Genomic DNA, 22,920 nt, shown 5'->3' on the forward strand with positions numbered 1-22,920 from the left:
TCTTACTTATTGATCAGGACTTGTAAGTATGTCTTACATATTAATCGATTGGAAGAATCGATTACAATCAAATCGAGTATATCCACACATTTTGAATGAACTGAATCACATTAGGATTTGGAAGAGCCTGATTGATTTAAACAATATCGATTTTTGATCCTTTCACTGACATTGATTCAAATGAGATTGACAAGCTTATTAGAATGAAGTTTTATTTGATGATACATACAAAAAAATCGAAATAGACTGTTGGATCTTGAACGAGATTGATATGGGTCTGAATTGATTTCTGACCAAAAAATTAGAACTTGAAATAGACGTCAAGAATAGAGATGAGATCTTTTAAAAACATTGATTGCTTTGTCAAGAATCGAGATTTCGAGATGTTCTGGTTCCTTATCTCTTTGCACAGATTCATGTTGTTTAGCTTGTCTTCAACATTTGTATGTACTCATTTTCTTTGTTGTTTTCATTGCTCATCGTTCTACTGAGGATGAAACGAGTTTGAACGCAACCACATTCCCAATTTGGACGGTGCTCTTTGAGAGCAGTCTGTACATCTGTATGGACTTCCGCACTTTCCACGTCCGCACTAAATTTTTCCGCCCCTCGCCCAGGCTCCAATTCTTTGGACTTAAGGGTCGCACATGAGTGGCGTGATAAGATGGTTGATTAGGAAGAAGAACTCGAGTTGAACAACCATAGATCTTGGCTAAGCTTTCTTCCGAATTCAACCAAGTTGTTTTCATCGAATCTCCTGTGGTTTCATCAAAGTAATAAGTGTTGGATATGTGATATGTTCTGTCCTATATGTACACTTCCTACGGCTAAGGTTGTCAGTGCCACTCGCCATTCTGGGTGGACTTAAGGGTCGCACATGAGTGGCGTGATAAGATGGTTGATTAGGAAGAAGAACTCGAGTTGAACAACCATAGATCTCGGCTAAGCTTTCTTCCGAATTCAACCAAGTTGTTTTCATCGAATCTCCTGTGGTTTCATCAAAGTAATAAGGAGTTTTCTTGGTCAGAGAGGGGTCCCTGGCTATCCATTCTGAGTCTAAAAGATTATCGATCCAATTGCTAGGCTTCAATGACCTGAGGCCTGAGGGTCCCAGATGAAGAATATGAGTCTATATGAGTGGGGCGATTATTAAAGGGACAATGAGTGGAGTTACTATTGATGACAAAGAAATACATATCACGATTAATTGGGAAGCTGATAACAAAAACAAGTTTTGAGTGCCATCGTATCATTACCGACGGAGTGGAACTGGAGGAAGGGTCTTTTGAAGTTCACATTTTGGAGACACTACTTGCTACATAAATCAGTGATACATGGCCAAATCGTCAGATACAAACCAAAGAGGCAGTTTCAGGGGTCGAGATTTGATTCAGCTATCAAAAATAGACCAGTGTAACTAATGATCAGATTTTTTTCTCGGTCAATGAGCTGGAGCCTTTCTGTTAAAGATGACTTGGAAGCCAAAACTTTGGATCTTTCTTTGATTGTCCTAACCCAACAAGATCAAGGATAGTCAAATGGACTTTGATTGGGAAGAGATGCATAGCTGGTGGTCATTATTGGGTCATCAGTCATAGAAGATGAATCGAGAGAGAGTCAAGCGATCAAGAGTCGATCTGCAATCTCCATGGAGAGTTGTTGAGTAGAATCTGTTGACCGTTGATCAGTGAACCTGATTTCAAATCTTAAGCGGTCTTGTTTCTGTCTTTGTTCTTCTACTTTTGATTTCCTTTCATTGATAATCATTATACAAAGGTGGCTATGAAGCTATGAAGCTGCTTCCTGACTCTGAGGATCATCCCTGAGGCTCATGAACTCTTGACCAGTCGCTCCTAGCATCTCTCAGTCTTTGCTGAGTGGCATACTCAGCAATGGAACTAACTCGAACTAAAGTTGGAAGAAAGTTGAAACAAAGTAGGAGTCTCTGCCCTTCTCGACGTCGAGAACGTGTGTGGTGGACGCAGTGTATGGGGCAATCACATCAATACGCAGATTATATTGTCGTATCTTATAATTTTTGAATCAAATACAAAATAGACTCGCTGCACAAATGCGACAATCTCTTGTTCGATATGGTTTGAAGCTAACTCATCTAAGATCTGATGATTTAAAACAATATCATCATCCAATAGACCGTTTGATCGCATTACAAATCAAATCAAGATAACAAAAAAGGAAAGACTTCATGATAGCTTGTTAACATGGAATTGATAAAACATCAGGGCATGGACCATGATCCGAGCACTTGTTCCGTGAGAGATGCCCCATTTACGCAAAAGTTCCCTATTGATATAATCGACAAACAAAAATAAATCAAAATGATTGACTCCGTTGGCCTGAAGTATCGGAAGGACATTCTCGATCTCGTTGTGTTCCAAACAGGCAAATTTCAGATAATCCTCCAACGTCGTTAAGCTCATGATTCGTCGAAGATCGGAAAAGATCACGTAACCGCCATCTATTGGGAAAGCTACATAGAAAGTAAGCTTTTGTTTTTGTTCTCTAGCAAAGGGCTCGACGCTTACGTATCACATCAAATGGGTTTCCGGTAGGTGCGACCTCAGGAGTCGCATTTGCTTTGATCACAGGTGAGTGGTCCATATCCTCCACAGGCTCAAGTCGTATCAGAGATACGAATCGACTTTCTGATGTATCTGAATCGCTGAAAGCCAGGAAAAGACATGGTCGTGATCAGTTAAAGGGTGGCCAGCTTAACAACAACACACTCACGAGTCTTTAGCAAAACCCAGGAAGAAATCTCGCTTGCGCTTGTGTGATTGGGTGTGAGTTTGGGATGGTGACATTGGGCAAGTTGCAAATTTTTGAAGGTGGAACGGTGACTCCAGAATTTTTTTTTCAAAAAGAGCAGATTTGGGCACCAGATCCAATCTCCTGTCAAAGCGTGGGTGCCACTTGAGATCTGTCAAAAGTGGCACCATCCCTCCCTGGGGACCCTTTTTTGGCCTGGGGCAACTCGCCACACTTGGAACAAATCGATTCCGGCCTTCCAGCCAAAAACTCACATCCCCAATCAATCGTTCAAATTCATGGCCACCGATTTGCCTTTTAATTTCAGTAAGTTACTTGCCTTTCACACGTTCAGTTGTGATTGACTGACCATAATGCTTGCTATCAAGGCGCTCAATTCGGAGGCCGAGGTTCTCTTGACCTCGGCAATGGCCTCGATTCGCCATCTCGAGGCGGAACCATGGTTATTCAAAGTTTCAATAACCATGGGTCACTTAGGAACGACTCGTTCAGTGAGTTGACAAACTCACAGAACCCTCATCAGTACTGACCTCGAGTGTGATCTTCTTCAGCCTCTTTGGACTCACCTACACCTAGAAATGACGGTGGGGACATACCTCGAGGTTGGGAGTTCCAGAGGACTCCTAACCACGAAGCTAACCCAGGCCGAGAGGAGGTTCTTCCTCGCTTTCGAGAACGCGACGAGCGCTCACGTTCCCCATCAGGCCAAACGCGCGGCCCCCGAGATGATCCTCAGTGGCCACCTCGCGGATTTCCCAATCAATCAGAGTTGCGAGCATCAAATCAATCCGACACGCGAGGATCACGTGGAAACGACCTACCAAACGGCCCGAGTTCAGGAGATCAAGTCGTTGACGTTACCCAAACCTTCTCTTGCCCACTCCCTGCGCCAACAATGCTTACGCTGCAGGCATTGGCCACGCGGTGCGGCCTAGAAGGCCCATTCCACGCTTATGCGATTGCTCAAGCAGAGGTAAAATTCTCTGAAGTCTTACCTTTCTGTGATCGATCAGTATGATTGACTTTCTTTTTGATGTTTTTTTCTTCTCATCTGTCAAACTACCATCGCCAAAGGTCTTTGGCGAAAACAATCAGCATCTTGCTCAAGTCACCGCAGATTCAAGACTGTTAATGGAGATAGTACATGTCAATAGTAAGATTGACACGTTGAGTGAACAAATGGTCACAATGACCAGGGCCGTCATGGAACTGGCCTCGCAACCAGAAACCGAACGAGGATCGGCTTCCGGATCAGCCACTGCCATCGTGCTAGGATCCGCTGCAGACAAATCTACCGTGAAGCCCCAGTGGAAGGCAAGCCCAAAACTTCTCGTAAGTGTATTTCAAAATCTTTCGAATCAGATTCTGGACCATTGGCTGAAATGTCAATTTTTTTTTCCAAGGGGTTGATCAACCCCTTGGCCCTTAAACTGCTATTCTCCCCCGTCCTTGAGGCGTATACCGCCGTCGAGAACGGTTCGGAAGGCTATCTTCCGAACTCGTTATTTAATACTATGAAGGTAAGACACTGATTCATCATATTCATATTGATGAATCAGTGTCTCTGCTAAATCGCTCTGTTTCGTATCATCTAGAAAAAAGTGGCCAAAAAAGGGCAGGTGTTTGCCGCTGAACACCTGCCTCGTCAAGTCTGTGGAGTTGAAGAAGCGCCCGACACACAAGCGTACGCTAGCGCCTTGCGATTGGCGGGCAAACACGCCAGGGAAAAGTTGCACAACATGGTAGGTTGTGTTTCCTTCTCCTTCTCACATTGGTCGCGTTTTGGAACAATGCAACTCCAACTCACGACCGAAACAGCTCTTGGTAGGCATATTTGACTCTAAAACCAAAGAGAACGTAGACATTCCGGTTCCCCATATAACAGGGATGGTGCAACGAGTAAGTCATCTCATTTCCCTTCATATAATCATTCGATTAACTGCAAGTCATTGCAATCTAGGTTGCTGTGAAGTGTGCTGTTGCTGGGGAGAAGGCCGAAGTCGACGCAGTGTGGGCAGCCACCGATCTGCCCACAACGGGACGAATCACATATCTCGTGAGTCCAACAGTTTTTGGAAATCCATCAAACTCCTCGCTTATACACTTTATTTTTGTGCTCAGCGTCGGGAAGCCGCACGGGTGATGCTCAAAGGGGGTAGAGGATCTGAGTCAGTCTGGCGTGCAGTTGACAAGAAGCTTTCCAAGGTGCGATTGAAGGGCAACAAAGATTATACTACGGCGTGAGCAAACATATTATATGTATGTATATGATTTTTCAAACATTGCTGACATCACATCGTTTCACACGCAGCTTCTATCAGATTGTCTATGATGAGGACCGCCAGTTATTCGATGGGAAACTTTGGTTTAAAGACCTGAAAACGCGCGAACCGAAAGTCACTTTAGACTTGCCATCCAAGGAGGCCATCATGGCGCGCATGTCTTCAGGTAATGCGAGGCCATCTGGATCTGATACCACCTCGGTTGGGAATCCAATAGTTAATTAATTAAACTATTAGCTTTTTCATCATTTTGCTTTTCATTCAATCAATAAAATACCACTTTAATTGTGATACGGGTCATTTTTTTATCTTTGAAGTTTGGTCTAATTGAACGGATCTCTATGTACATAGACTGCTACTGTGGAATCAATCATACGTTGGTTATCAAGTCACTGTTTCTGTGTCAATGAGCCTCGTAGCTGATTTGAGGTGACCTGAGTGATCAGACTGATCTGAGTGATCAGACTGATCTGCCCCTACCCGGAAAATGACCCAGCCAGCAGCGAGTCCGATACCTGAATACCCGGGGGATGTGTCGGGCCAGCAAGCCTGCTGACCGTCGGCAGACGGATTCCAGCCGGCCTGCAGGCAAAAACTAGCCGGCCTGCAGGCCGGGCCAGCAGGCGTCTGGCAGGCGTCTCGCGTGAGGGCCATCTGCAGACGGCCTGCCCCTATGCAAGCGCTGGCGGTCTGCAGCTGGCCTGCCATGGCCGGCTGTAGCCGGCCAAGACACCTCTGTGGTGTATTTGATGCCCTTTTTTAATTACACAACGCCCGGTTTGAACTAAAACCGGGCGTCTTCGCGAATGTCAGAACATCAATGTTTTCCTTCACATTTTTCTCGCCTCCTGATTGTACTTCACATGCAATTTCATGCAATTTCACGTCTCAATGTGAGACATTTCAGCGTGAGCGTGAATTTCACAAAAACGGACGCAGATCACAGATCAGTCCATGGGATGGATTCCCAAGAACAATAAAAACACACATAGACTACCAGACACATAAACGTGAGTCAAAAACAACCAAGAAGAGGAAACTACAATTCATGACAGAGAAAGACAAGTTCTTGGCCCGCCCTGATTTGCCCACTTAGCTAATCCATCCCAATACACTTCGACCCAATTGGGAATCTTGGTCGCGTCCAGCGTAGCTGCGTTCCGGTCCTTGCCAAAAACTTGAGGCATGGGCAGTGCCCGATGCTTGTTGACACCCAAACTAACAAAGTGGTTTTTCTTTACAAACGCCAGTACAATTGGATCTGGTTTGACCTTTTCGGGTAAGGTACGATAAGGGAAGAAGGTACTGCAATTTTCTTTTTTTGGTTCGAAAAGTACCACCGGACGATTGTAAGTACTTGCAATGGTATACCCAAGATAGGGCATTCTCATCCAGTAGTCTTCGGCGCATTCGACTTCCTTAAAATCCAGACGAAAGAGCAGGTCATTGACCACCTCAGTGCCAAAGGGTTGGAATCTGGTGCTTCGCCTCTTGGACGGGGCCGGCGATATGAGGCGTTCGTGATCCTCGCGATGTTTTGAAAGCTCTGCAAGTAAATCTATTCTAACATCAAGATATGACTCTGTGGAATAGTTCCTGATTGATGCCGCTACAGCATAATACCCGCAGTTTCCGTAAGCAGGCAGATCAAAACTGGAGTCGATATACGGAACCACAAATGCGGGAAGCTCCTTCAAGATGTTTGGCTGTGGTAGAGAAGAAAGTCTAGATTTCTCGCATGGCCCACTTGAAGAGGAAGGTTCAAGGTTTTGATCATCGGTTGAGAACACCGCCGTTCCAAATACTCGGCTTGATTCGAGGGTAGTATTGACTTTTGGATCACTCGGTGGCAGGTTCAAATCTTCAGCAATGAGTAATACAGCAAGTTCGGGGACCAACACGCGACGCAGGAAGAAATCCACGGGGAAGGGTGCGACTTTGGTGGCGAGTAGTGGTGTTTTTGACCCTTCAGACAAAAAAATTTCGGTTAAAGTCTTGAGCATGACCTCAAAGCCAAGTGGCCCATAACTGAAATGGAAACATGAGTTTATTAGTGCCATGCCACACCACATTCCTACCAAAAACAAACTTACTAGCCCGGCTGCTCAACCTCAAATCCATCGAATTCACCAGCCATCGAGAACATGAAGCGACCTTGGGTTTTCCATTTCAGCTGAGCATTGTCCAAATAAGGTGATTGAATTTTGTGCTCAGCAATACCCAAAAGATGATCAGTATGCTTTCTAACGCGCCTATCAGTGACAGCCAAGTTAGTAGTTAGTAAAATTACCCACTACATAAAAACAAGGTATTATCTTACTTGGCCAGCAATACAAAGTCAATCGCAGTCGGCCATCCCTCACGGATTCCAAATGGTATGTAATCTCTTTCGGCTCGATGGAGTTCACAGAAAGCTGCCGTTTGGGGAAACTAAAGTATGTACCAATCAGCATCTCTAACAACCCAAGCTAACAACCAATAAAAGGAATGCTCACAGGTAGCGACTTTGCATTAGGCAAAGCAAGTAGGGATTTTTGCAGCTTCTCAAGTTTGTTGGAAGGTTCTGATGGAAGCGGTTCATCACAGTAAATGCATAAGTTGCCACTTTGGTCCGTGCTGCTGCTGCTGGAGTCGGAATCGTCTGATATGCTTAGGCTTAGCTCGCGGTCCAAAAATGAATTCGCTTGAGCAGGAATGGATGAATCTTCTGACACTTCATCATTGACCACTTGAGATTTGACTAGTACTAGGGATCCTGGAGGTGCGAGGGCTAGAGCCCGTGAGTTCTGGCTATTTCGACAATGATCAGCACAATGACCCGGTTCTTTGCATTTGCTGCACTTGTAGGACCGCTTGGCCTTCGAAGACGTAGATTGAGAAGGCAACTGGGACGATTCAACAGGTTCCTGTGAAGATGAAGAAGCAGAGTGGAGAGGAACTGGTAAATGAGCTTGTTTGGCAGCTTGAGTGGAATGAGGAACCTGCCCCTCATCTTGGCCTTTGGAATCTTCATCAAAAACAAGGTCAAAATTGGTGACATCTACAGATTCATCAGCAAGTCGGATTGGGCAGGTCTGTCGGTTGTGGCCGGTATTTGAACAATATCCGCAATTAGGACCACGTGCTTTTTTGGCTGCCCGCTCAGCATCTAGAGCCTTCTTTTTAGCGTCTTCGGTTTCCTCAATTTCAAATTGAGACTTCCATCGGGGATCCCTTTGAGATCCTGTACGTTTGTTTGTGGGAGGGCGCCCTCGATTATTGTGTTTAACCACGGCGTTTTCGATTGGAACCAGGGAATACCTTCCTGTTTCAATTTTGGCGAGGTCTTCATATAATTTACGGAGCGAATGTTCATCCAGTCCAATGATTTGCTCAAGCCTGGTCCTCATTGCCTTTTGGAGGTCCTCGAGAGTTGCTGGAGGTGGCACAAGAGTAAGATGCCATTGCTGGTGGCATAGATTGGGCGAAATGCATTTGGTATTGGATTGTTCAAAAATTCGGGCAAGCTCATGGGAACATGGGAGTCCCCACGCCCCACGGAACGATTTAGTACACTCCTTCTTAAATGAGTCAGAGATAAGGTTGTATTGCTTCTTAATTTTTTTAAGTGCAAAATGTGATATAACACCGTTCAACTCTTGAAAGCTACTTGGCAGCCCTAAAAGCGTCTTTTGGCTTTCAACACCGGTTAAAGTTGTAATCTCTTTGTATTGTGAATCCCCGGCGCGTTTGAAAGCCTTGAAGCAGGTAAGGAAGTCATTGTTGCTCCCATCTAAACAATTCTTCAGTCGGTGGTGCCCACCCTCGATCCGAGAAGTAGAGGAATTCCCAAAGTGTGGCGTTTGTGAGGTAAACAAGGCCACAAACTTTTCTGTTTGGTATAGCCACGTCTTTTCAAGGTATTCGAGAATATGGTGACGTCGTCCTAGTTTTTTCACAGTGTCGAGGTGTTCATTATAATCGGCAGTGGTGGTACTTTGCAAAAATCTATTCCAAGTCTTCATAAACGCATCCCAATCTGGCTTATTCATTTTTTTCTTGCAATTCTTTGCTATGTTATGGTTGATGTGCCATATGCACAGTATGTGGGTCGAGTTAGGAGAAACTTTTGCAATAGCATTGAACAAAGCCGCCTCGGCGTCCGTGCAGAAGGTTCGAGGGAAATCGGGGCCTTCGGAGTCAGTGTTGAACACCACTGACTTCAGTTGTTCCAACGCCCATACATAGCGTTCCTCTACCTCGCTGTGGAGGAAACAAAGCGCGATAGTAAATGTCTTGTGCGTGTTTGTTGTCCCAACGATGTGAAGAAGAGGTAGGTTAAACCTGTTGGTCTTGTAAGTACAGTCAAGACCGATCACAGTTGGGAAACAACGGGCCAATTCGATCCCTTCGGGGCTGGCCATAAAGAGTGATTGTAAGATGCCATTGCTTGAAGTAGTGGTGCAAAATGCCCACTTATGTTCAGTAATCAAGTCAAAAAGACCCTGGATTGGGGTAAGTCCGCACAGCCATACGTCTCGTTGTCTATAAAGAGCGTTCCGAATATCTCAAACTAGCGGTTCAGAGCCAGGTTTGAAGTTAATGAGACTTCGTATCTGCCCAGGGCGGCATCCAGCTGACGATAAGAGCTCAATCTGGCGTAAAATCTCTGGGGAAAATTGACGATTTTTAGAGAAGTTGTTAGGCTGGTCAAAAGGTGGATGGTTATGCTGATGTTTGTCTTCATTCTTCAAATCGTGCTGCACTACCCATTGGTCTTTACGTGAATGATAATTTAACGAAAGTTCAAACAAACAGCCGGTCATCTTGGTGGAAGTCGAGCGAACCGTAGCTACAGAGTTAACAGGGCGACCAAGGGGACACCGGAAGTATATTCTGACTTTTTGATGGTGTTCACTTTTATAAGTTTTAATAGATATTCCATATCCTTGATGTCAAGCCACGGCGTTAAGGTACATGATGCCACTGGCCATGGCAACAAATTGCTTGCCGAAAAGCGGTGATTGCAACAGTCGGACGGGTTCGACACCTATAATTTGAGTAAGAAACAAAGAAGAGCATGAAGTCAGTGATGATTGATGATGAGGAGTGTAAGTAAAATGGAAATTTATACCTATTGGGGGCCAATCAGTATCACGCTCGGATTGAAGATCTTCCAGCAGTTCTTCTTCTTCCGCATCGTCAGCGTCTGCAACTGCTGTAGTTCTTGGAGGATCGTCGACTAGGACACACTGCAAACATTAATCAACTTCCCCAAGTGGGCAGGAAAAAATGATTGGGAGTATCATTTATCATAAAATGATCTATCACTCCACACCTGATCCATATCACCCACACTACATATGTGTAGCAGGCTCAGTGGATTGGTGGCTATCATGTACATACAGTTCTGCTCAGTTATCTGCTCAGCAGGATGAGTTATTCATATGTAATACATGCTGTAACGTTTTTCAGATTGACAAAAGCATTCAAAAGATAGACTACATACACTGACTCAACCTTTTGGTGTAATCTCATCAACTCAACTGCATGTAATACCCTTTCTGTTACTAAGAAATAGCTTCAAAAATATTGCCTGAGCAGCTACAGAATTATATGTAGTGAATTCTTGGGACAACTTTTTCCAAGTCAAAAAAGTTACATGTTGTATAACATGTGATTTATATATTTTGATGGGCAAAAAACTGAGCAGACCTGTATGTACATCATAGAAAACTATTTACTTAGCGTACTGCACATATGTAGTGTGGGTGTTGAGGCTCAGGTGAGCGGTATTGGATCTTTTTATGACAAACTGTACTATTAATCATTTTCCTCTTCCAATGTGGGGAAGTTGAATGATGTTCACAGTGACAGGTTGCTGAACCGGTGTAAACGTGACTGAGGGCGATGCCGAAACTGTGGTTGTTTTGGGTGCCGTGTGAATAGAAGACCCCAAAGTGGAGGACGCTTGTGATGAATTGGGGTTGAGGTTGCTGGTGATAGGTCGGGGAGGAATCTTTGGTGGCAAACTAGGTGGTAAAGTATACGGGTTTGGTGGTGGATGTTGGTATGGTGGGTAGGTTGGGATCGGTGGGCCTGGCTGAGTCACATAAGGATATTGCCATAATCCGGAGTATGGGTAGGGATTGAAGTACGGTTGTGGGGTAGGAGGGTACATATGAGCATGTACCCGCGGATCGAATGGTGGGGCCATTCCATTCAAACGGAAACCTGAATGAGGTGGTGCTTGAGTAAATCCTGAGGAAGTCGTCACCAAAGTTTCTGGAGGCGAGGTTGACATAGTGTTTAACGATAACGAAGCCAGAAGTATTGCCAAGGTGATGGAGTTAGTCGTCGAAGGTAAGATAAACGAACAGGTCTTGAGAGGCAAAACAAACGACAGGAGACAGCTGTGTGGGAAGGTCTTCTGTCAGTCTTCTCGTTTGTTGAGGGATGAAGGGAGAGGAGAGATAGGAAAAGTAATGAAACACTCTAGGGCGGAATGACTAACCATCTTGGGCCAAGTCATATTGGACGGGATGGTCACCTGGTACCTTTGAGCAAGTGTGACACTTAGGCGATGATAAGGACAAGTCGTATGGATGGAACAGAAGGAGGTGCCCGGTTTGATCATGTTGAGGAGGTAGGTTGGCGCCCGGTTTCTTGATCTAGTAGCCCGATTTGGAGGTGGAGTCGCCCTGTTCAAAATTGAAACGCCCTTTTTCCTGGAAACCGGGCTATGAGATGAGTCAGCGCCCGGTATTAGCTGCGGCTGCGGCCAAATTTGGTCAAGGTTGGCAGATACGGGCTTGGGTTTGCGGGATTTGCTCGGGTAATGTCCCGAAAAAAGCGGGCTTCGGTGTCAAAAAAAAACCCCCCGTTTGCCAAATAGTATCGTCCTTTATTAATCCTATAGCATTATTGTCTTGATCTTAGAGTTCATCATACTTGAACAAATCTAACTATTGTTTCTTTAAGTACCCCGCTGAAGTCGATGATAAAAGTTGGTGATGAGACGGCAAAGGAGAAGCTGATGATTTGTCCAAGCGGGGTTGGCCAGGGTCGGCACTTGGCCAGAAGACCTTATTGGGGGTTTGGAAGGTCAGTTTTGTTAATTTTGACAAAGTGACTCAAGTGGCACTTTAGAGCCACCGTAGAGGAGCGCTAGTTGCGCCAAAACGACATTTTGTCAAATTGGCCCATTTTTGCCCCGATTGGGGCCGTGTCCAGCCTGCTCGGACTGGTACTCCACTGTATTGGCTACTTGATTGACCCGGGAGCCTCCTTCAGCATCTTCTGAAAATCCCTTTTGGCACAAGTGGCAGCTCTTGCACTTCAAAACTCATAGATTTGGGGGATTTGGACCCTTTTGCATGCGAAAGTTAGACCCACACTTTTGTAGCTAGTGTTCAGACCAACACTCATTTCACAACGAAATGAACCGCAACTTTTGGATTTTGGGTTTCAGTGTGATCAAACCAAAATTATACCTATCACACTCGAAATAAAATCATCAAAAGCAAAATTTGTCTCACGGCTTTGGTTCAAGTTCCAAACCAAAATTGCAACGCAACAGCAACAAAATCCGCAATTGATTTCAAAAATTTGTCGCTTTTGGGCACGCAGAAAGAATCGGGCAAAACATATCTAAAAGATTGTTGTACCATCTTTGCTGTACCATCTTTTAGATAAATCAAGTGTAACAAAAAATGTGTTTAAATGTAGAGTAGAAGAAATAAGATTTTTTTTGATCGGGAAAGATAAAAGAATTAAACATTAAAACTTTGTGACTTTGATTTCTGAGACTGAGTCCTCTTTGATTTTTTTTTCTCTTTCATCTTGTTAATCTCAGCCAAAGCCTCTTCATATTCTACCGGAACCTTCACACCTTGAGTAAGCCATTGGTGACATCCAACAGCGTGCTCAATGGTCCGTGGGGTAAGGCTTCAATCTGAGGTTGCAATTCATCCTGCAGCAGAGAAGGTGCGCTTGCAAGCACACAATGTTGCAGTACATGCCAAGTAGTCACGTGCAACTCGACTCATGATGGGATATTTTGTATGATTTTCCTGGGAGAGATTGAGAGAGATTGATCAGATGATCAACTCAGGTAGGTGAACGGAAGGAGTTTGCCAAAGATTGTACATACCCTCCACCAAGTGAGTGGTAAGTCTCCTTTGTTAGCAACACTTTTACTATCAAGATAAAGCTTAAGATCAATCATCCAAGTTGTCTGTGGATGTAGCAACAGGAACAGTAGTTGCCAAAGAGCTTTTGTTGGAGCTTTGTGTCTTTATTGACACACGGGCAGCCTCAGCCTTGTAGGCTTCTTCAACAAGAGAGCAAGCACACTCAACTTGTTTGGGATGATACTTCTTGAAGGGCTGAAGTCGATAACGTGGATGCATAATGGTTGTGATGACTATGGCATCACACTCAAGAGCTTCAGTTTGATATGCTTCGATGTCAGAAATGATTCTGTTAATCACGCCTCCAAGTTTGGGGTATATTTTGGCGTCTTCGGCCACTGCTGAACGGAGCTTTCCGATGATGTTGACATACTCAGCAAGTATTCGATATGCATTTGAGTCGTTCCCTTCCATTGACAGTGTTGCGTCTTTAAAAATCTATGTCGTTGGAATCCATACAGTAAGTGTATTGAATTAGATTGAATTCATGGAGGATATCAAGACGGAACTGACCTTTAAGATATCAAGCAAGGCTTTGACACCAGTCCACTCCTCTCCTGAGATAGAGAGCCCGTTAAAGTACTGGTACTTCCGCTCCTTCTTGCGATCCTGTGTGAGAAATTTATTGATAACCTACAAGGATCAAAGTCATCTCTTTAGCAAAATGTTCCCATGAGCATGTTCAGTATCCGTGTGACTAACATTTTGTGCATCACAAGCTCGCTGCCAGCTGTCTAGCTTCGAGTTCCATCTTACACGATATCCGTAGATCAGCATCTTGCCTTTGTAAACCAAGCTATCTGTGACCGATTTGTATTCTCCACATTTTGCCAAGCAGGAGGCGACCACTTGACTGACCTGTTCGAGCTGTTAGCAAGTCTGGCTCACAGCGCGCGCAGCGCAACGCGAGGCGCTTGCACCTCGCTGCCCCGGCAGCGCGGTCCGCGGGTACTGCGCCTTTCGCTCTCAATTGAGGGCCCCATTTTATTGAGCTGCGCTTTGCGCTGCCGGGTCCGGGTCAGCCCCGTTTTCGCAGCGCTTATTTTTCAAGTTTCAGCATACCAACCCCCCACCCAGTCTTCCGCACTTTTCACACTACGGCTCCCTTCGATCTAAATCTTACGCCAGTCTCTCTCAATCACAGTCAAACAAACAATGGCGGTATCAAATTCAATTCAAACATTCACGCCAGTTGCCAGGATCACACAATACCGCAATTCAAAAACTTTTGTTTTGATCTTTTTCAATCAATAAATCACTTACGATCTAGGCCATTCTCTCTCCAGTATCATATCAGTCGCCAGGATCACACAATATCGCAATTCAAAAGCATCCGTTTCGATCTTTTTCGATCAATAAATAACTTACGATCTAGGCCATTCTCTCTCCAGTATCATATTACCATGGGTCAAACTACAGCAGCAGTTGGGGGAAACTTAGACATGAATGAAAAGGTAGGCATCTCTGACTCCCACCTGTTTCTTACGCTCATCGACTTCAATTATTTCTAGTTGTTAATCAGTGTCTCACTTTCCTTAAATCTCACCATTTAATATCATCACAGATCATTTCCGTTCCTTACACACCCATCAATCCCATGAATTCCATCATGACCTCTGGATACAAAACCGAAGAACTTCCCGCTCCTCCTACTCGTCGCTCTTCTCGTATAGTCACTCCCGCTAGACGAGGGCCTGGAATGATTATCCCTTTGTCTGACTCGCGACGTGGCATGGGAGACTTGTTCTCAGTCAGAGATGTCAGAGACGCTCATGTACACCGCCGTCGAGAGCTATCTGCCTCATTGCCCGGTGATGAAGTGTTTCGTGAACCAGCACGTGGACAATCAAAAACTGTCTCACGACCGGCATCATCTGTAAGTATCTTCCTTTTTTTACAATCTACAATCGCCGTTTCTTTTCTGATTTTTCATTTTATTTCTGTTTCATCAAAATGCAGGCTACTAGCACAGTAACCTTCCGAGAACGCTCCCAATCTGTATCGGATGGTGGAAGGTGTTCTTCTTCTACTTTGAGGATCATCGCTTCAAAAGGCAAGAAGAGCAAAGCATCTGTTGTAAGTCCACATGATGCTGAATATATACATCAATTTTTGATTGACGGTTAACTTCGTTGTTTGTTCTTATTAATCAACTTCCTGATCACTATCTCTAGGTACCAATTGAATCGAGTCCTGAAATCGAAGTCGACTTGCGACAAGACTCTGATGATGAGAACTCACGCATCAGAAAACGCAAGAGGAACCAGGCCCCTGATGATGAATTCACCTGTCCATTCGAGCACTTTGGACCTCCCTGGCATCTAAAAAAAGATGTAAGACTCCATAGCTTTTTCGACATTTTGTATTTTTATATCTTTCCAGCTGACGATGACTATTCTTGTAGCCGAAGGACCAACCAGGACTCTCTCATACTTGTCTCTACTGTCACAAGGACGTTCGTGTCAGTGCAAGCTCTCGACAATCAAACCTCAAAGTGCACCGAGATGGCAATCCTGCGAATGGTAAGTCTGGAGCAGGGTGTCCCCGTCGCGATCTGGCAATTGCGGCTGGTGCCAAGCTCCCTCCCACTGTGAACGAACTCCAAGCTCAGCGTCTCCAGCAAGATCATCAAACATCCCTCATTTCCTTTGTCAACGAACCACCAACCTTCACCAATCGAACCTTAAATCAATGTCTCTCGGTGTGGCAAGTAGCACACGCATTACCTTTCATTCGTATTGAAGATCCCATCCTTAAGTCAATAATGTATTGGCTACGACCGGATGCACAAGTATTTGGACGTAAGTGGTCGGCCGAAGAGGCCAAACGACTTTATCTGTCGCTTTGTGGATTAGTCATTGAAAAGGAACTCAAGGTCCGAATTTTTCATTTCTTTTCTGTTTTCATTTCCTCTCCATTTATCTCGTCTGTTCTCTTATCTTCTTACAGGAATTGGACAGCAAGTTCTGTCTCATCCAAGATCTATGGACGGTGAAGGGAAATCTTCATGCGTTCATTGGATTGTCAGTCTCTTACGTTACGAAGGACTGGAAATATGTTGTCCGACACTTAAGTATGAAGTTGGTTGCATGGCATCACAACGGCAACTTACTTGCTGAGCCCTTGGTCACTGTATTGAAAAAGAACGAGCTATATAAAAAGACAAGTACTTTTAAAGTTCTTTCTTCTCTTTTACTTACATTTTAATTTAGTTTGATTTCATATGCTGACATGCAATCCAATATTACATGCTAGCCATGGCTTCTGACTCAGGAAGCAATAACTTCACCTTAGGTCGTGAGATGCATCGTCAGCTCCGCGAAGAAGGCTACAAATCAGGACACGAATTGAGCTGGAATCCCAGAACAATGCATGTCCGTTGTTTCTGTCACAAAATGGGACTTATCGTCAAGGCCGGGCTTGACGCACTTGGAATGAAACCCAGGCGCATCCGCCACAACACATTAGGTAGGTTTCCACCGGTTGAAGTATTGGCATCTATTGAAGAGGAGGATGAGTTGGATGGCCTCAAGTCTGGATTGGAGGAATTAGCAGTTAATCAGAATGAAAGTGTCAGTGGTGATGATGATGATGACGAATTAGAAAGCAATCACAGCAGCAAGGCCGACGATTCAGATTCCAACGCTGACCCCGATGAAGAAGATCGCGAAGAAGTAGATGAGCCAGAAAACTACAAGAATCGCAAGGACGCTTACCTGCTTGGGGACACTTATATGAAAAGTTTGACTAATGATGTAAGTCTAGTATTTCCTTCCATCTCATACATTCAGGTTATTGACATCTCATTTTTGGCCGTATCAACCTCCTCCAGATGGATAAGGTGAACAAGAAGCTCACTCGCTCCAGTGGACACCGTGCGGATTTCAATCGACGCCGACAGCAAGCTAACGTTCAACGTAAATTGGACGACTTACCTGCGCTGAAGGCTCTCTTGTCGGGCCATGGTATTCGGTGGGGAATCCAAGCTGAACGCTGGGAGCGGATGTGGGAGGCGCGCGAAGTAAGTGCCTTGATCAATATCTCAATTCTTTGTTTGAGTTTCAGATCAGTAGCTAATGAAACTAATTGATCCATTTCTTCATGTTTTATTCAGCTCATTGATCGAGTCATGAGAGAAGACTTGACTGAAGTTCACTTGAAGAAGCATCGTCCAAGGAAAGATGGTAAAAAACATGGCTACTTCGAATTGCTTGAATTCTTGGTGCGGGATTGGCAGGCTATGCGAGATATGTTGGACATCCTCACGGTAACTCTTCCTTTTCATATCTATTCCACATTTTTGTTTGCTATATATCTTACAATATCTTTCTTACTGATTTGACCTGTCTACTCTGCCTATAGCCATACAAGATTCTGACTCGACAAATGGAAGGCGATAAACCTACAGGTTGTATGGTTATTGCCAAGTATGTGGAGCTCAAGTAATCAATGGAAGGGCGATTGAAGAAGATGCACATAAACGACCCACTCTACCCTATGGTAGATGTGATGATAGGTAAGATCAAGACTTACCTGGACGAAGCTATCGAATGTGATACCCTGGTTCTTGCTGCTATCTTTCACCCTGGATTACGAGTCCGGTTCTTCTCTCATGTTTTTGGTGAAGACTCGGTCGAACACCAGCGAGCCCTAGAATTATTTCAATCAGTCTTCACTGAAGAACGAGATGCGACTGACCTTCGAAATCAACCAGCCTCTCCCACTTTGTCAATAAAATCTCCAAACAAAGACATTGGACCGTCCTTCCTTCACCTCTATGACGAGGTAGTTACCTTGTCCAACCTCAATGAGCTTGACCGATACCTTCAAGGTATCGATCCAATGGTATCGCCCGATGTGAACAATCCAGAACATGCCCTGGAGTGGTGGAGCTTAAGTCTCTTTTGGCTTTCATCTTTTTTTATACTTCATCACCTCTTTTGTATACTTCATTACCAAAACTGATGTCTGATCTCTTACAGACTCATGAAGGCAAATACCCTGTCTTAGCGACTTTGGGTCGGGCAACACCAGAACCGCTCCGATACGCTATGGATTTCAACCCATTTTGGTATCGGAGCGGAGTAACCGCTATGAGATCACCGATACTTGACCGATATTTTTTTTTAAAAAAATATCACAAGGTATCGGAGCGGAAGGTATTTTACCGCTCCAATACCGCTATATATCGCTGCTATAAGGGCTAAAAGGCATATTGAAGTGCCCTCAGACCCTTCCCATATCGGAGCGGTCAGACCGCTAATGGTTTTCTCGCCTTGGGATGGCGGAGCGGAGCCACTGCTACGTATAGTGGTCAATATAGCGGTGTAAAAACCGCTCCAATACCGCTCCAATACCGCTATATGTTGCGGAGCAGTTCTGGTATTGGGTCGGGACTACTTAGCAACACTGGCGGCATCTGGTGCCCCTGAACGATCCTTCTCAATTGCCGGAAAAGTCTGCACATCAGAACGAGGAGGATTGGTTCCTTGTTTAATTGAAATGTTGGTTAGTTCTCAAATATGGGTAATTGAAGGCATACCTTTGACTGGCGACTTTGCAGAAGTCGGCAAAGTTCTTGAATATGCCAAGAATTTCCTTGTCAAGAAGACCAGACAAAAACGAGTTTGACTTGATAGTCTTACATTTATTACACTCCTTTAACTTTTTTATATCACTATCTCTCATTTATAATGTTTCTTTACAGTCTTTACAGTTCTATTTTTTTACCGTTGTTTTTTAATGTGTTTCTCTACAGTCTTTACAGTACTATTTGTTTTTCCGTTGTCTCTTAGTGCGTTTCTTTACGGTCTTTACTTTACTTTTTTTATTTAATTTGTCTCTTCTTGATAAAATATAAAAGCTTTTTTTTTGCCTGCAACGCTCCGAAGCGCTGCGAAAAAAAACTTCGCTTTTAGCTTCCCAAACCGCCCAGAGCCCCTGACCCGCTGCCCTTAACGCTGCTGGGTTTGAGGGTACCCCTTTCGCGCAGCGCTTTCCATTTGTGGCCTAGCAGCGCTGCGCAGCGCTGCGAGCCAGACTTGCTGTTAGGGACAAAGGACAAGAGTTCAGGAGCAAACAAAACCATAATCTCAGGCATGTCAAAGTTGAAAGAAACTTTAAAAACCTACTTTCTTAACGCCACTGGTGATTAATCCCCATGTTGATTCAATCACAAGGTTATCATTGGGCAGGTCTTCTTCACTCTCAGGCACTTCTAATCGTGTCAATCCTTTTTGGTCCCCTCCAATCTCTGAATCCGCGCTCGCGTGACCAGCATCATCATCTGTTGCTTCTTGAGTATTGGGTCGGGTGATGTTAATGATTGGAATTGGCATACAAACATCCGGTTGTGTCGTTGGTTTTACATGACCTGCCTTGAGCTTCAGACCATCCAATCTGTTTTTGACCACAAGTGCTAGTTTGTGGCAGAAGCATTGGATATGGTTTGATTGTGAGTCCCAAAAGTGGGGTTCATTTTCATCCTCCATGACCATCCGCTGCATCTCTCGAGCAAGGAAATTGTTACTTGCGGTTGAGTCTGTGGTTTGGGCTATCATGTAGATAAAAGAACCAACTTGATTAGACCGGATTCATGATAAAATTATGAAACAAAAATAATACCTGATTGTGAAACAAAACTTATCTTTGTGTGGAGGCCATGGCGGATGAGAAAGCTTGCCACAGGTCAAGCAAGTAAAACTCCATGATGGTCCCATATGATACACTTAAGAGTTAAGTGAATTGTCTTGAACTCCCAGTTACTGTTGATGCACGAAGCCAAGACCCCCAGAAAAGCATACCTACTACCTTTGGTGGTCCATCCATCATGCATCAGGCCGAACCTACTCGAGTTGTTCTTGAGGGTTGCAATTGCTTCATTGTGTAAACCCTGGGCCAGAGTTTTCGAAGAGTTATAAAACCATGATGGTGATCGTAACTGGGCTTGCTGATTAGCCCATCCAAAAGCAGCTGAAAGCTCAACATCATCAATCCAAATCCAAGGCAGTGCATGAAGTAAAATCCATAGGACCATGATTTTATTGGGTTGTTTCAACTGTAAACTTGGTGAATGATGTGATTGAAGTTTGCTTTCCGGTTGATCTTGTTTTTGGTTTGTTTTTTTCTTGCCAAGTGGGCGGGCAAACAGTCCCTGCTTTGATTGCTAGATGTCAATTAGGGCAGGGCTTGCAACCACTCTTACCGTCTCGATGAGTTTGGAGGTTGTAGTGATTAGATTTACGATCCTTGTATTCCTCACTGCACCATTTACACTTATACACAAGAACCCCTCGTTCCAATTGTTTCACCTCATTGGTTTTCTACAAATGTTTTACCAACAGCAGCATTCATCAATAGTCAACCTGGAGACTCGAGTGGAGTTAAGTTACCTACAGGATCTTTTATTGTGTATTTCTCCTTAACTACCTGTGGGTCATCATGAAAGCAAGTAAACAAATACTTGACTTTTGATGTCCTCTGCCTCTGATCAGAGCTTTTGGGAGCCTCAGAGTTGGACTGTTGATCTGTGTTCATGCCATGTGGAACAAAGATCACCTGAAACAACAGCTGAACATTAACATCTCTTCTAAACTGGAAATTGAATGGACATGAAAAACTGACATTCTGAAGTGCTGCCAAGCACTTCTTCTTCTTTGGAGGTGCACCCTTTTCACCTTGCTTTTTTTGAGCGGTAGCTGAGTCTGCGTGACCTCCTGAAAAATTTCTTGCTGGGCGCTTAGGTGGTTCAGTGGTTAAGAATGTTTGAGTTTCTTTGGGATGGTCTCCCTCTTTCTCGGTTTCCAACTCTGAAGATAATGCAATAGTAGTACTACTTTTGTCACATTCACCATTTTCCTTGGATTGTGAGCTGATATTGTTAGATTGAGTCAAACTACCAGTCATAATGGCTTGATTGGAATATATAAGATATTGTATGCTACCCAATTAGAAGCTACAATGAAGATAAAATAAAAACCAATATTTACAGGAAAGGGATGGACCAGTGTGGACAACATAAATATGACATTGAAACAAAAAAAGGCCACACAAGGGGTGGAATCTCATCATCTTCCCTTGGAAGGTCCACCATCAGACCTAACCTAACTCCATTTGAACAAACCACAACTAATCACAATTTTTGGTTCGTTGCGTTGCTGATTTGATGGGTGCTGTTTGGTTTTGTTGCTCCCAAACTGAAACATGTTTTCTGGAAAAAAATTGCGTTTTGGGATAGCTGAAATGACTCAGAAGCCGATTTCAATTGCGGTAAATTGCATCAAAATCGCACCGCAACCAAAATTTTGTTGCGGTGCGAAGTGAGTGTTGTTCAGACTCAACCTATGGAACAATTTTTTACAAACCTGGTCAAAACCTTGTCGCACCGGTTATCAAGTTTCTCTTGCGTGTCCAGATTGCATGCAGCACATATCAGCGAGTTTCTTATATTGGTGAGCAATGATTATCAGAATCAGAGCCTTGATGGCTGCAATTGAGAGTAATGGAACTCCTTGAATGACAAATGTAACAAAAGCAACATGAGGTGATCAATCTAACAAGAACAGATGAAAAATGCAACAAAAACATCAGTTGAAAGATAAGAACAATGAGAACCATGAAAGCGATAAAAGCAATAAGGACGGTACCGTAGATATTTCTTGAACCACAACTTCAAGTTCTGATGTTTTGGTGTAGTTGGAAAGTTGTGGCAAGGAAACCATTGGCAAAATCAACAGTTGCCTATACACAAACTAGAACCGACTTGAGCAACGGACCAGTAGGCGGGCGGGGAGCAATGGTCAGGGTCGGCAGATGCCAAGCAAGGCTTTTGAGAGGGGCTGTATGATAATTTTTGCATACTTTGGGTTTTTTCCGATTTGGCTGTCCATGGCCACCGTAAAAGTGCCACTTGAGTCACATTGTCAAAAACCATAAAATTGATGTTTCCGACCGCAAAAAATCCCTGCTGAACATATGCCCGCCATGGCTGACCTGCCAGGCCTGGCCTGGCCGTATTCTTGGAGACTCGCCGGCCTAATCATCAACAACTTGGGCCAAGAAGAAATTGATAATTATGCAATCAACCCAATGATCAAGAGTGATCATACCTTATAAAGCTCAAACCAAGTATACATTAACTTCCAATTTCAATTGCAAGGGTTGATACAAAAGGAGAAAATTGAATGATTGGATTCTATTCTGAGACTGTTGCCAAAAAATTTGTTTCTCGTGCTCTTCTCGTAATGACTCTTTGTCTTTGGTGACCTTGTATGGACCTCATCTTGTTATTCTCACACCTAGCATATAACTTACTTGAGAGTTGGTGATTGAAATGTACTCTGCTAGAGGTTCCGATATAAATTAGACAATCATAACACGGTCAACTTGACATCCAAGTTTTTGATAAGAGCAGTTCCACACATGGACACTTTGTTTTTGTCTTTTCTTACTATCTTGACTCTCTAACCAAGCACTATCACCAAAAGCCCATGACATCAGAATCCACTCACTCCATGATCATGGGATTGAGACTGCTGCTGGTTCAGACATGGCCCAGGGTTGGCACTTGTTGCGCGGGGCTCTTTTGCGGTCAAAAACATCAATTTTATGGTTTTTGACAATGTGACTCAAGTGGCACTTTAGAGCCACCGTAGAGGAGCACCAAATGCGCCAAAACC

The 22,920-nt window shown here is 44.1% G+C and overlaps 1 protein-coding gene across 1 annotated transcript; it reads left to right on the plus strand.

Moving 5' to 3' along the window:
• Window positions 1-2,815: 2,815 nt before the first annotated feature.
• On the plus strand, window positions 2,816-5,297 carry MELLADRAFT_91692 (uncharacterized protein; the record flags this gene model as incomplete). The annotated part of the gene is made up of 11 exons (XM_007414559.1): window positions 2,816-2,857; window positions 2,904-3,096; window positions 3,159-3,281; window positions 3,342-3,763; window positions 3,865-4,122; window positions 4,194-4,310; window positions 4,386-4,532; window positions 4,609-4,689; window positions 4,751-4,846; window positions 4,912-5,030; window positions 5,102-5,297. 11 exons carry the CDS (start codon window positions 2,816-2,818, stop codon window positions 5,295-5,297), a joined length of 1,794 nt encoding a protein of 597 aa, XP_007414621.1.
• Between the last annotated feature and the right edge of the window lie 17,623 nt (window positions 5,298-22,920).

Source organism: Melampsora larici-populina, assembly GCF_000204055.1.
Source record: "Melampsora larici-populina 98AG31 unplaced genomic scaffold MELLAscaffold_44, whole genome shotgun sequence".
NCBI lineage: Eukaryota > Fungi > Basidiomycota > Pucciniomycetes > Pucciniales > Melampsoraceae > Melampsora > Melampsora laricis-populina.